This window comes from Leopardus geoffroyi, chromosome C3 (genome assembly GCF_018350155.1).
Source record: "Leopardus geoffroyi isolate Oge1 chromosome C3, O.geoffroyi_Oge1_pat1.0, whole genome shotgun sequence".
NCBI classification, from domain to species: Eukaryota; Metazoa; Chordata; class Mammalia; order Carnivora; family Felidae; genus Leopardus; species Leopardus geoffroyi.
In genome coordinates this window covers 38314934-38329713 of record NC_059338.1, presented here as the reverse complement: position 1 = coordinate 38329713, position 14780 = coordinate 38314934, and the positions used below count along the sequence as shown (strand labels likewise).

At 34.2% G+C, this 14780-nt stretch overlaps 1 protein-coding gene across 2 annotated transcripts in view; it reads right to left on the bottom strand.

Moving 5' to 3' along the window:
• Positions 1-14780, bottom strand: part of PPP2R5A (protein phosphatase 2 regulatory subunit B'alpha) — a 66813-nt gene that overhangs the window by 17462 nt on the left and 34571 nt on the right. For both annotated transcript variants that reach the window (XM_045452468.1, XM_045452469.1), the window contains exon 3: positions 11817-11918. In XM_045452468.1, the coding sequence (XP_045308424.1) occupies positions 11817-11918 (102 nt within the window). The remainder of the gene's footprint in view (positions 1-11816; positions 11919-14780) is intronic.

Sequence of the window (14780 nt, the reverse complement as noted above, 5' to 3'; positions counted from 1 at the left end):
TAAATCAAAACCAGCATACCTTATCTACACTTGGGAAGTAATGAACCAAATTATGTAAATTCAGGGTTCAGGAAGGAATGTCTATTTACCAAGGTGAATAAACTAGGAAGTCACAGCAGGACTTCTACTTAAAAAGGGCCAAGCATTTTAAAAGTAGCAGAAAATATTCACTTGCTACCACAAATCAGAATTAAATAAAGTAAGGTTTAGTTCAACTTGCTTCCATCACACCTACATCTGTCTTTCAAGAAGAGAGGAAAATACACTAAAGTTCTTTTATTGTAACCTAACAGCTCATAAAAGACAGGAGTATAGCCCCTGGAATTTAAAGTAAGGAATTTGCCTTACTTTATTAGCTACTGAGAAACATATTAATCAAGTATCCTAAACATAAAAAAGGAAGATTATATCCTAAAGCAAAAACAGTCATCCTATAAACAGGTATAGTTGGGCCACATATAGAAGGGAGAAAAAAGGGGCACCTGAATGACTCAGTTGGTTCACCATCCAACTTCGGCTCAGATCATGATCTCACAGTTTGTGAGTTTGAGCCCCACATCAGGCTCTCTGCTTCAGAACTTCTGTCCTCCTTTCTCTCTCTGCCCCTCCCCCGGACTCTCTCTCTCCCTCTCTCATTCTCAAAAATAAATAAACATTAAAAAAAAAAAGATTGCTATAATAAATTTACAGACTTTACAACACACACAAAAAAGCATTACCAGATCTGTGGCTTTATCACTCACCACACAATAACAAATTTTTATTATTTTATTCAATTATTTTATTCAATAATATTATACAACAGTTTTAGGAACAAATATTATTTGTGTTTGATGCATCTTTTTTGCCCGGCTGTGCAAAAGGAATGATGCTTATCTGGTCTAATTATTATCTTTTAATTTTCATGTTAAGTATGATATTGTAACAAGAAAACAAATTGGTATCAGCTTTATTTGTAAATAATCTTCTAATCAACTATGTAGATAATTTTGCTTTGGAGTACACACACGCAAAAAAAATCTACAAAAATTATCAGAGTCCTCTGAAGAGTAATACAGTCTCATGGACTGCTACACAGGTTCACTGGCACAACTGTCCAGTGCCCATTTTCATGTCCAATACTGGCCTACTGTGGTAAGTTCCTACTTCTGGTTATTGGCATAGAGGTCCTAAAACCCTTGGAATTTCCTGAGTGATAAGGGTAAGAGGTGCATCTTTTGTTATAAGAAGCCCCTTTCAATCATGCCTGAGTTTAGGCTAATGAGATGACTGTAGAAGGATGAAGCCTGCTTATCACAGCAACCAACCCTATGATAAGAGGGTTGAAACTTTCAGTCTCAAACCCCATCCTCCAGGGAGGGGAGAAAGACTGGAGACTGAGTTCAATCACTGATGGCCAGTGATTTAATGGATCACATTCACCTCACAGAACCACCATCAAAATCCTCAACAAAGGGGTTTGGAGAACTCCTGAACTCCTGGGTTGGTGAACACATCAAGGTACTGGGAGGGTAGTACCATGGAGCCCCTTCTCCATACTGTGATCTATGCATCTCTTTCATTTGGCTGTTCCTGACTTGCATCCTTTATAATAAGCCAGTAACAGTAAATGAAGTGGTTCCTGTGTTCTGTGGGCAGTTATGGCAAATTATCAAACCTGAAGAGTGGATTGTGGGAACGAACCCCAGACTTAAAGCCAGTTGGTCAGAAGTACAAGAGGCCCAGACTCCTCTGACTGCCATGTGAAATGGGGTGTGGCCCCATGGGACTGAGCCCTTAACCTGTGGTGTCTGTGGTAACTCTGGGTCATCAGTGTCAGAAATGAATAAATTATAGGACACCCAGTTGGTATCCACAGAGAAGTGGAGAATTTCTTGCTGCAGAAAATCCACACGTTTGGTGTCAAAAGTGTTATGGGTAGAGGAAACAAGTTTTCCTTTTAGCTACATACAGTGGGAATGTTATTAGGCACTGTACAGCCCCAAAAAGCTTATTCACTTGTTAGGGAGGTGAGACAAAATTAAACATATAAAATGGTATATATGCAAAAATTATATGGCACAGACTATGAGTGGAGGAGACATTTAGAAAAAGGCAATAGCACTGTGGAATAAAGTCAGCAGGAAAAATAAAATCAGCAGGAGGAAAATGCAACTTGGGCCCTACATTTGATCTGACTTTGGATAAGCCAAAAAGAAAAAGAAGGGCTTTTATAGAAAGGTAGGACATGTCTTGAGCACGAGATATAGGGTATGGGTTGATGGGTATGGAATCAGAGACTCAGAACCTTTATGAAGATCCCTAGTTAAGTGTAAGTTAAGATTTGTGGTGAGGTGAGACCAGGTTAAACAGGAGTCAAGTACAACATGCATTAGCCTATATACTCTACCTCTTAAGATCTACATCAGATATATAGGGCTTAAGGCTTAATACTATTAGGAGTAATTATGTATCTTTTGGGAGATTTGCATGACATCCAGCTGAATCCTCTAAATCACACATTCATTTGAAACCTGTGCCTATCACAGATACACATTAGCATTTCTTACAGAGTTTTCATCTCCGCCATTTACCTGACACAGTGAATATTAAGGGACCAGTTAAGATAGCAGCAAACTGCTATTATGCAGCCAACTTAGCAACAGCGAAGAGACAATAACAAAAGGTCATCTAAACACATGTTAAGTAATGTGAAACCGAAGTAAAAGAATTGCTAGTGATCTACAGAGCTGACAATCTTCAAGATGGCCATTAAGACTATGCTTCTATAAAATTGTACACTGTCCCCACTGTCACTCTTTCTAAACCCTTTATCCTGCATTACTTTTTTCTTGTATTTATTACACCTTGACATAGTATTATTATTTAATCTTTTCCACTAGACTATAAAGGATTTTGCTTACTGGTTCAATACATTACCCCCAATATGTAGAGCAATGCCTGGAACATAATATTTCCTGAATGAATAAAAATCACAGTTGTTCAGAGACAATATATATTTGTATAAATACTGGAGTTTTTCTATGTTCTTATATATGAAAAAATAATTTGCTCCAAGAATCTAAGAAATAGTGCTGCAAAGAACAATAGATACTTGAGCAATGCATTAATTTTTCTAGTAAAATGGCAAACTTCACATACGTTCCTACTTCTATGATCCAAAAAATACCCTAAAAAGTAAGTAAAAAATGTAAACAGTTAACTAAAAAGGGTAATCTTACCATTCTACTCCATAATGACCGTATCTTTACTAAGGTTTAGTTAAAATATATAAAATTCTGATCTTCATCAATAAAAGATTTTAGAAAAAGGCACAGCAAAAACAGCAGAGATGATTCAAGTATCTGAAAATGAGATCTATACACAAAGCTAAGAGGACTGGAAATGTTTGGCCCAGAGAGGCAAAAGACTGAGAAGAGACTTTCACAAACTGTAAATACACAAAAGACTGTCTTCAAGGAATATGGCCCAACGTTTTCCAAACTCTTTTAAGAGGAAACTAATTTAAATGGGTTGTAAAGTGGATTTAATATATGAAAGAATTCATGTAAGACTCAACATATACTGGACTAAATGAGATATTTCGTATTAAGTGACTGAACAGTGAATGTGACCAAGAGCTATTTGGATGTGAAGGTGTAGGCTGTAAAATGTGTAGGTTTCTAATTTAAATTTCTAATTATAAAGATCACAAAGAAGAGCTTCTGGTCCCTAAAATACAGGTTATTGCTAAAAAGGTCTATGTTATAGTCAGTACCCCAATAATTACATCTTAAGTATCTGTGCCACTAAAGAAAATAACTGATACAAGAAAATTAAAATACTGCATGATCTGCCTGTATTCCAGGCTAGTACAGCAGCGAAGCATCCCTAATTACCTAGAAGTCAGCACACAGAAAATTATAATCTTGTTGGTCCTCAATAAATATAAAATACTTAGGAAAGAAAATAAAAATAATTTATAACTGTTAATGAATAGTTGCCATATAATACATTTTATAAATTAAAAGATATGATCAATCCCCCAATAGTGAAACAGTTCTTTTGTTCCTTTCTTCTTTGTTTATTTAATTTATTCCATTATTCCAATGCTCATTAGTATTTCCATTACAGTATGGAAAAAGAGTAAAAAGACAAAAATGATAAATTAGCACATTTTTAGGAAATTCATGAACCGGGTTGGGGAAATGAAAACTTGAAAGGTGTTGAAATTACTTGTGATTAGTCCTTCTCATTAACTAAATCTAATGCTTATTTTACATCCTATCAAATTGATTTATGAAATCAAGTATCTGATAAGCTAAATGTAAGATGTAAACTTCTGGGGCACCTGGGTGGCTCGGTCAGTTAAGCATCCGAGTCTTGATTTTTGGCTCAGGTCATGCATGATCTTACAGTGTGAAACCAAGCCCTATGTCTGGGCATGGAGCCTGCTTGAGATCTTCTCCCTCCCCCTCCGCCTGCGCTCCCTCCCTCTCTCTCAAAAACTGACTAAATAAAATAATAAATAAAATGTAAACTTCTAGTATAAAACAAAAAATTCCTGGTGAGTTGATTCAACGTATGTTATGAACAAAAAACTTTCAATGAGCAAATTTCCTCAGTGCTACAACTTTTTACAATGTCATTTATCAGAGAAGCTTTAATATTCCACTCTAAAAAAAGATGATTAAAGGGGCACCTAGTTGGCTCAGTCGGTTGGGCATCTGACTTATAAATCTTAAAATTTTTAATCAACATTTGCTAATCCTAGGATTCCTCTTCCATTTTATTTAGATATATGTGTGCTAGACAAAATAAATAAATGAAGCAGACTATTGCTTAAAATGTCACAAATCATGTAGAATATAATTTTTTTTCTCTTTTTTTTTAAATAAAAATAAAATGGGGACACCTGAGTGGCTCAGTCAGGTGAGCATCCGACTTTGGCTCAGGTCATGATCTCGCGGTTTGTGAGTTAGAGCCCCACATCAGGCTCTGTGCTGACAGCTCAGAGCCTGGAGTCTGCTTCAGATACTGTCTCCCTTTCTCTCTGCCCCTCCCCTGCTTGTACTCTGTCTCTGTCTCTTTCAAAAATAAACATTAGAAAATAAATAAATAAACAAACAAAATAAAAATAAATAAAATGGAATGACCACTAAAAAATATAAGTCCTGGCAAAATAAAAATAAGCAATGTAATCGGAAAAGCTAGCACCCATATATAAAAGCAAGATTCCTCTCTACCTTCCAAGAACTATACAGAAAATAGCTAATGTTGCTGATTATCCATCCTATTGTCATTAAATATATATCCTTTTTCCTTTTACTTAAGACATTCTTCACTCCAATGGTTCTAGCCTATAGCAAGCATTGTTGGTTGGCTAATATAATATCCATTCCCTTCCTCTTGTCTGTCTCTAATACTGAAGCTGGCAAATTAAATATTCATTGTCCATCCACCTTTCAACTAGAGTAAAGGAAAAAGAGAATGGTAATAAGAAAGATGAAAAACAATCCAACAGAATAAAAAAATGAGATTTTAAAAATCCAATATTTTAAGAGAAAGTAAGAGACACAGAAAGATAAGAAGAACCAACATATGAAAAGCTGGCATCCCCAGAGAAGAAAAAAAAAAAGGCAGTACAAACAAAAGAAATACTAAAAACCATTACTGAAGAAACTTCAGAAATAAAAGTGGGCTTTTATGGTGAAAGAATACTATTCAAATGAGAAATTTTATCTAGAAAAATAAACACTTATGTATAACCAGTAAAGCACTTGGCCATTAAAAGGACAACATCCTTTACAGACATCCAGGCCAAAAACCACGTCTTTATAAAGGCAAAGAAAATCAGAAGATAATGGAATAACATATTTAAGGTACCTAGGGAAAGAAGATGAATCAAGGATTTTAAATCACATTGGTCTTTAAAAAGAAAATCTACAAACTGCTATTGTACATACAAAAACTCAAGGAATAATATTCCCATGAGTTCCTCTACTAAAGAATGAGTTCCAGGGGCGCCTGGTTGGCTCAGTCAGAAGAGCATGTGACTCTTGATCTTGAGGTCATGAGTTTGAGCCCCATGGTGGATGTAGAGATTACTTAAAAAAAAAAAACAAAAAAAACAACAAGCTCCAAATTATCAAGAAATGATCGGAGGAACTTTGACATAAGGATCGATGGTAAGATTAAATATTTTACCTGTAGAGCTAAGAACAAACAATGGGCATAAAGGTGACAGAACAGTAATATACAATTAGTTACATGTTCTAACCACATAGGTATTATACAATAATAAAAATATAAAGTTGGGGGAGAGGATGGAGAAGAGTGTATGGAAAGTAGAAGCTTTGAATTGTTATGCAAGTATTTACTGTGAAAGTAAAAGGATATTACTTTATGTTATAGGCTAGAGAAGAATGGAAGTTAGGGAAGAGACTACTTAATAATTTCAGTATTGTTAATTCTAGGAAAGCAATAAACTAGCTACAAGAGAAAGAACCCAGGGTATCATATAAAGGTTATCAGCATAAAGGCAACAATAAGAGCAAAAATATACTTCTTCCCACATACCAAAAGTAATTATCTTTTAAGAAAACAAGGGGAGAGAAAAGAAAAACATAGTTTAAAGAACTGTGCTAGGTTCTGTGCAAACATTATCCCATTCAATCCTTAAAGAATCCTTATTTATCCCAGTTTCATAAAGGAGGAGGCAAAAGAGTTAAGCAGCCTAACTAAGGTCATATAGGTAGAAAAGTATCAAAACTATGATTTAAGTAGAGGTCTGTCACCAGAATCATTTCGATTTACCATGCTTTGTAATGATAACAATTCTCTTGTTAGAATTTGTATATATAAACTTTTGTTACCTTTAACCAAGGCATATCTGTACCTGTATAATTACACTTTTAAAAACTTACTTATGAGGACTAAAAAAGAAAAAGAATGGCCAGTTGAATTATCTGAAAGATCTGTTTTACTGGTGTTACAATGAAGCTAAAAAGGTATGAATTAAACCTCATTAAAAATTGGTATGTATTTATTTTAGGGCCATAGACTATATTTAGGAGAGGCAGTAAAGCTTTTAAAAATTAAGAGCAAGTACTTTGGAGTAATACTTGAGTTATAAACCTAATTCTGCCACTTACTATTTTTATAAACTTGGGCAGGATTCTTAATCTCTTCTAGCTTCATCTAAGCTTATCTATAAAATGAACAATATTATGGTGTTACCAAAAGGATTAGATAAGATGGGTATATAAAGCAGTTGCCACTATCTCTGAAACATGGTAAGTGCTCAGTAGTCATTTGTATTGCTCTAATTAGCTAATCATGATCAACAGTCTTATAAATGAGTACCATTGATCATATGTAGACACATACATTAAATTCTCTAGAAAAACCCATCACTGTGTTTGCCTGCAGATTTCAGGTCATTAATATTATTTTTAAAATATAAACATTATCTGAGGCATTAGGCAAGAATCCTTTGAACTTTTACTTTCTCCCTCAGAGCCTTGCTTATTTTAAAAAGTAAGAAAGTGCATCTGAATATTCTCAGAATATTTTAATAAGACATTTGGGGGAACAAAAATAAATGATCATAAAGACTAGATACATAAAAACATGTGCAAAAGAAACACTAAACACATATGAGTATAGTTTATGGCTATAATGGAATCTTTGTTAACAGTTTGTAAGTATTGTAAGATAATCTACCCTGAATCCTATTCTAAAGAGTTCTAGTACTAAAGTATCAACTGAGGTAGTGTCAATGTGATTTTACTGAGTGAACTCTAGATGACATTATATTAAAGCCACATATTTGGGGGGGGGGGATGTTTAAATGAAGTAGTTAGAGCTAGACAGAAACAGGGAAGGTTTAATGGAAGAACTGATCCTGCCTACGTAAGAAGTTTTTACTACCAATTTTCCAATGACTCTGAGGAGTGAACTGTCACACAATGGCATTTAGGTCAAGAAGACTATCCCTTTCTCAGTCTCAACTAAAAAGACATGCTCCAGAGAGAGACTTCTGAAATGTCAAAGTGAACTTGGTGAACTTGATGACCCATAAAAACAACCCAAAACAATTTGAGCTGCATAAGAATAAGTGAATGTGAAGGTAGATCAGTAGAGATTATTCAGTTTGAGGGGCAGAAAGAAAAAAAGAATGAACAAAAAAGGAACAGAGCTTCAGAGATCTGAGGGACACCTTCAGTCATACCAACATACACACACATATTGGGAGTCTCAGAGAGGAGAAAGAGGAAGAAAAAGTATCTGAAGAGGTAATAGCTAAAACCAACTCAAACTTGATGAAAAATATTAATTACACAAAAACTCTTACTGGAGTTCAATGAACTCCAAGTAGAATAGAGCCAAAGAGATCCACATCTACACAAATCATAATCAAAAGTGACAGAAATTAAAAACAGAAAATATTCAAAGCATCAAGAAAAAAATAACATCACACATATGAAGTCCTAAATAACAACTGACTTGTCATCAGAAAACAAGGGACACCAGAAGACCCGTGGGATGACATCTTCTAAGTGTTGAAGGAAAAGGGTAGTTAAGCCAAGAATTCTATATCCAGCAAAACTCTCCTTCAAAAATGAAGGGGAAATTAAAACATTCCCAGATAAACAAACACTGAGAGAATTCACTAACAGACCCGCTCTACAAGAAATACTAAAGGGAACCCCTCAGGAAGGAATGAAAGGATACCCACAAGAAGAAATAAAGAGCACAGGTAAAGGTAAGTACAGGTGAACCTTGAGTAATGCAGGGGTTAAGGGCACTGACCCTCCCCACCCCAACTTAGTCAAAAATCCACATGTAACTCTGGACTCCCCCTAAATTTAGCTACTAATAGCCTACTGCTGACAGCAAGCCTTACTGGTAACAGAACTGATTAACATGTATTTTGTATGTTATAAATATTATATACCGTATTCTTAAAACTTAAGCTGGAGAAAAAATGTTAAGAATATCATAAGGGAGAGTGCAAACTGGTGCAGTCACTATGGAAAACAGTATGGAAGTTCCTCAAAAAAATAAAAATAGAACTACCCTACAATCTGGTAATTGTACTACTGAGTATTTTTACCCAAAGAATAGGAAGACACTAATTTGAAAAGATATAGGCACTCCTATGTTTATCGCAGCATTATTTAGAATAGCCAAATTATGGAAGCGGCCCAAGTGTCCACTGATAAATGAATACAGAATATGGATGAAGAAGATGTGGTATATATACACGATGGAATATACAAAATATATAAAAAAGAATGAAATCTTGCCATTTGCAACAACATGAATGGATCTAGAGAGTATAATGCTAAATGAAGTAAGTAGAGAAAGACAAATACCATAAAATTTCATTCACATGTGAAATTTAAGAAACAAAACAACAGAACAAAGAAAATAAGAGACAAACCAAAAGACAGATCTTAACTATTGAGAAGAAGCTGATGGTTGCCAGAGGAGAGGTGGATGGGGGGGATGGGTGAAGCAGGTGAAGGGGATTAAGAGTAAACTTCTCACAGTGAGCACTGTGTAAGGCACAGAATTGTTGAATCACTATACTGTATACCAAAAACTAATATAACACTGTAGGTTAAGTATACTGGAATTAAAATTTTTTTTAATATTGTAAAGAAGAGATAATACATTTACAGTACTGTACAGTATCAAAAAAATCTGCACATAAGCAGACTCATGCAGTTTAAACTCATGATGTTCAAGGGTCAACTATACATAACATAAAAGCATAAATGAATTTTATTTATAACTCATTTATTCTACTGCTCTACAAGATAATCACATAAAGCAATAATTACAAAATTGTATTGGTGGGCATGTGTAAAGATCTAATTTGTATGACAATACCACAAATAATACCACAAAGGAGGTGGGGGAGGGAATGGAGGTATATTGGACCAAAATTTTATATACTACTGAAATTAGTGGTATTCAACCAAAACAGATTGTTTTAAGATGCTAATTGTAATCCTCAGGGTAACTACTAAGAAAATAAAAAATACAGTTAAAAAAACAAGGGAATTAAAATGGTACCCTAGCAAACACCTATTTAATATGAAAGGCAGTAACGGAGAGTAGAGAAACAAAAAGGCATACAACATATAGAAATAGCAAAATGGCAGGGGCGCCTGGGTGGCGCAGTCGGTTAAGCGTCCGGCTTCAGCCAGGTCACGATCTCGCGGTCCGTGAGTTCGAGCCCCGCGTCGGGCTCTGGGCTGATGGCTCAGAGCCTGGAGCCTGTTTCCGATTCTGTGTCTCCCTCTCTCTCTGACCCTCCCCCATTCATGCTCTGTCTCTCTCTGTCCCAAAAATAAATAAACGTTGAAAAAAAAAAAAAAAAAAAAAGAAATAGCAAAATGGCAGATGTAAATCCTACCTTATCTGCAATTATATTAACTGTAAATGGATTAAACACTCCAGTCAAAAGGCAAAGACTGTCAAAACTGATTACAAAAACATGATCCAACTTTATCAAGACAAAATATATATCCAAAGGAACTGATAAAAAGGAAAAGGACTGGAGAAGATATATCATGCAAACAGTAACCAAAAGAGAGCTGGAGTGCCTACACTAACAACAGACAAAATAAATTTAAGAAACCATCTAGAGTTATAATAAGGACAATACATACAAAAGATATAACAATTATAAACATAAGCAGCTAATAATAGGGCCCTGAAATACATGAAGCAAAACCTGACAGAACTAAAGAGAGAAATATAAAATTCAACAATAAGTTAGAAACTTTGTATCTTACTTTCAATGAGTAGAATAAAAGATTAAAAAAGAAAAAGAGGACTTGAATCACATTATAAACCAATTAGACCTAACAGATTTCTACAGTATGCTCTACCCAACAACAGAATACATTCTTCTCAAGCACACATGAAACATTCTCCAGAATATACTGTATGTGAGGCTCTAATATAAGCTTCAATAAACTTAAAAGCCTTAAAAACATTCCAAGTATATTCTCCAACTACCATGAAATAATTAGAAATCAGTAACAGAAAGAAATGTGGCAATCACAAATATGTAACAAGTAAACACATTCCTTAGTAATACAGAAGAAATCACAGGAAAATTAGAATTTATTTTGAGGTGAATGAAAACAAAAACACAACTTGTCAAAATTTATGGGAAACATGTTAAAACAAAAACTTGTACGTGAATGTTCATAACAGTTCTCATTACAATAAGCCAAAACACCCATCAATTAATGGATAAACAAAATATGGTATATCCAGAAAATGAAATATTATTCAGTCATTAAAAAGAATGAGGTATGGGCATAGGCAACAACACTGATGAACTTTAAAAATAGTATGTTAAATAAAAGAATCCAGACACAGAAGGCCATATATGATACGATTTCATTTATATTAAATATTTAGAACAGGTAAAGCCATAAAGACAGAAGGTAGATTAGGAGTTGTCAGGAACTGTGAGAATAGGGGAATGGGAAGTGACTGCTAATGTGAATGGGGCTTCCATTTGGGGTGATAAAAAAGTTCTAGAACTAGACAGTGGTAATGGCTGCACAGCACTATGAATGTAGTTAATGCCACGAGTAGTACACTTTAAAATGGTTTAAATGATAAATGTTAAGTGTATTTTACCTCAAAAAAAGTGAAATACAATATTTTTGGGAAAAGAAAATGATGAGCAAACATACTAAAAGTCAAATGTTTTCCATAGACACTCAGATCTAAAAGAGAACAACCATGATTTCAGCAGAATATCATAAATGTAAAAACTGTCAATATATAATTATGTTTCATACTTGTATGTGAGGCCAAGAGGCCTCAAGCGTGGGTTCATCCTCTTCTGGATCAAAATCTGGATTATCACTTGGAGGAAGAGTACGGAAGATGTTAGCACTGATCTGTAAAGAAAACGAATTTAGATTTATACTCTTTGTTGTACAACTAAACAATGTAAAATGAAATATTTTAAAGATAACTTTAAGAAAAAAGTTGTGACTATAAGCCTAGTTCAAAACCTGTAAACCTCATCAAGATATGAAGAAGTCAGGTATTTGTTTCTCTTTTTTCTATCCCATAACTATGACTTCTTCAAATGCCAACCTACTAAAGATTATAGATTACCTCTGGATTCCTCTTCCTTAAATTACAAGTTGTTCTTTCCCAAGTTTTGCTTAAACGGAAAATAAAAAAAAAAAAAAAAAAGGGGAGGAAGGGAATTCTGGGGAGAAAACCATGAAGTTCCTAAGTCTACCTATCCCTAACTTGATCCTTTTCATCTTTCTACAATTCCCTCTATATTCTAATCCAGCCATTTACTTACCTTACAATCCAAAAGAGTTTGATAAAAGATCTCCATTCTTATACATACACACAACACTAAGGAAGAGGGGTAGGAGGGCAGAATACCCTCAGTGCTATTACGGACATAGTTTATAATATCCCACTGGTGATTTAATGTATTTCATCTATTCTGAGCCTTTTTAATTTTTATTTATTTTTTAATGTTTATTTATTTTTGAGAGAGAGAGAGAGAGAGAGAGAGCACAAGCTGGGGAGGGGCAGAAAGAGAGTGACAGAGAATCCCAAGCAGGCGCTGCACTGTCAGTAGAGAGCATTATGCGGGGCTCGAACTCACAAACCATGAGATCATGACCTGAGCTGAAGTTGTACACTTAACCAACTTAGCCACCCAGGTGCCCCTGAGCCTTTTTTTTTTTTTTTTTTTTAAACATATTAATCTCTCTAAAATCAGGATGCTGACTCTTCATTTCAGATTCAATGAAATACAATATTTAAAATTTCATCATTCACACTGTCTTAGCACCAAGGTAAACTAACACATCTTTGTTCTTTAGCAAAGGTTAGACTGTGGTGCTAATCTTTGAAGAATGATGAACAACTGAGAAACCACATGGTTTATTTAGCAAACACTTAAGGCCATACTATTAAGTTGGTCACCTGAAATAAACTATCTGGGGAATAAAGGATGAGACAAGAGGTCATAGGTGGTGCAAATTTCCAACTATTCTTATGAAGTGGCATCTATGGTCAGCCAAATAACTGCTTACAGTCAATTACTATAACCGTAAGACTTAGAAAGTAATAACCTAGAATTTGATCTGCTAGAACTCAAAGCCAGTACATGAGGGCAGAATAGTTTGACAGATATCAATTTCACAAAGAATGACATAAAGTCACAGATAAAACATGAAAAGGAAATATATCCCATTCAGAGGGCATAATTTGCCTTTGAGATCATACTTATTATTGGCAGTAAAAGAAAAAGTTAACTTTGTTGTGCCACCAATAAAATTAACTGTATATAACAAATATACATAAGAGCTTTATAGGGCCAACAGCATGAGTTGGAGTCATGCTTGTCTAGAAATTAAGTACCCAGAAGTTAAAAAAATAAATAAATAAAACAAAAAAAGAAAGAAAGAAAAACACACACACCTTTTTTCTTGGAGAAAGAAATTAAATCCCAGAATTTATTAGTATAGAATAAACTGACTCAAACATTTGAGTACTTCTGATATCTAAATATTTGAATACCTTCAATATTCAAGTCAATAACTTTAGGTAATCTTTATACCCAACATGGGGCTCGAACTCACAACCCCAAGATCAAAAGTTGCATGCTCTACCAACTGACCTAGCAGGCACCCAAGTCAGTAACTTTACAGAGATTAAAATAAAGTACCTTTTTCCAGGATTTTTAAAATTCCTGAATACAAACCATCTGATTTACCAATCAGTAAAATGGAAATACTGTTTTTTCCCCTGAACATATTTTAAATGATAAACACAAAACACAAAACAAAATGAGTTTATCAGTATTTAATACTTCTGTTTTCAAACTGTCACTTAATTTTTACAGTTTACTGAGAGTCTAGGAAGCAATCTGCATTTTGATTAATGTTCCTTGCATAGCTAATCTTTTAAAACTTCTTTAAGGAGCACTGGGTGTTGGATGTAAGCCAATTTGACAATAAATTATATTTTAAAAATAAAATAAAAAAATAAAAATAACATTAAAAAAACAAAAAAAACTTCTTTAAGGCTTTTCATTTTTGAAAAAAAAAACAAACAAAAAAATCATCCCAAATTTTCTGGTGCAAATGCGATGAAAAAAAAAACTCAACTAGTATAACGGGGCCAAATTAAACTTTCCTACACATTTTGTTCTTCCCCCAGAACATATATTAGCCAAGGGGAAGGAAATGAAGACAACTACAAATTATACTTGTTATAACCTTCTATACCCTGGTAACATCTAAGCTTCAATTATATATTCAGTGACTAACTACTCAGACTACATTTTTTGTATTTTGGTACTATGCACCAAAATACAAAAATCACAAATCCTAAACAAACTTTACTGTTTGATGGAGAATAAGGTTGAATTATTAGTATCCTAAACAACCTTACCTTAATAAAGTTGGCAGTAATCTATTTTTCAGAGACTTCATAAACTTATGTTATTTACCTTTTTAAAGGTCCTGAGTTTTTATTAAAATTCAAGTGCTATAGAATCTATAAATATATTAAAATAGTCTAAATAAATACATTTTTTAAGACCTGACTCCTTTACCTACCCTGCTGAAATGTGGAGTCCAATAGTTTTTCATTGGTCTTCTCTCTCTGCACTTTAGACATTCTCCCTTAGTGACAATTCAGCTCTATGACAATCACCTATCAATCTGTATAATCTTAAGCCTACATGTTTCTCCTAAGCTCTGGATCTGCACTATGCAATA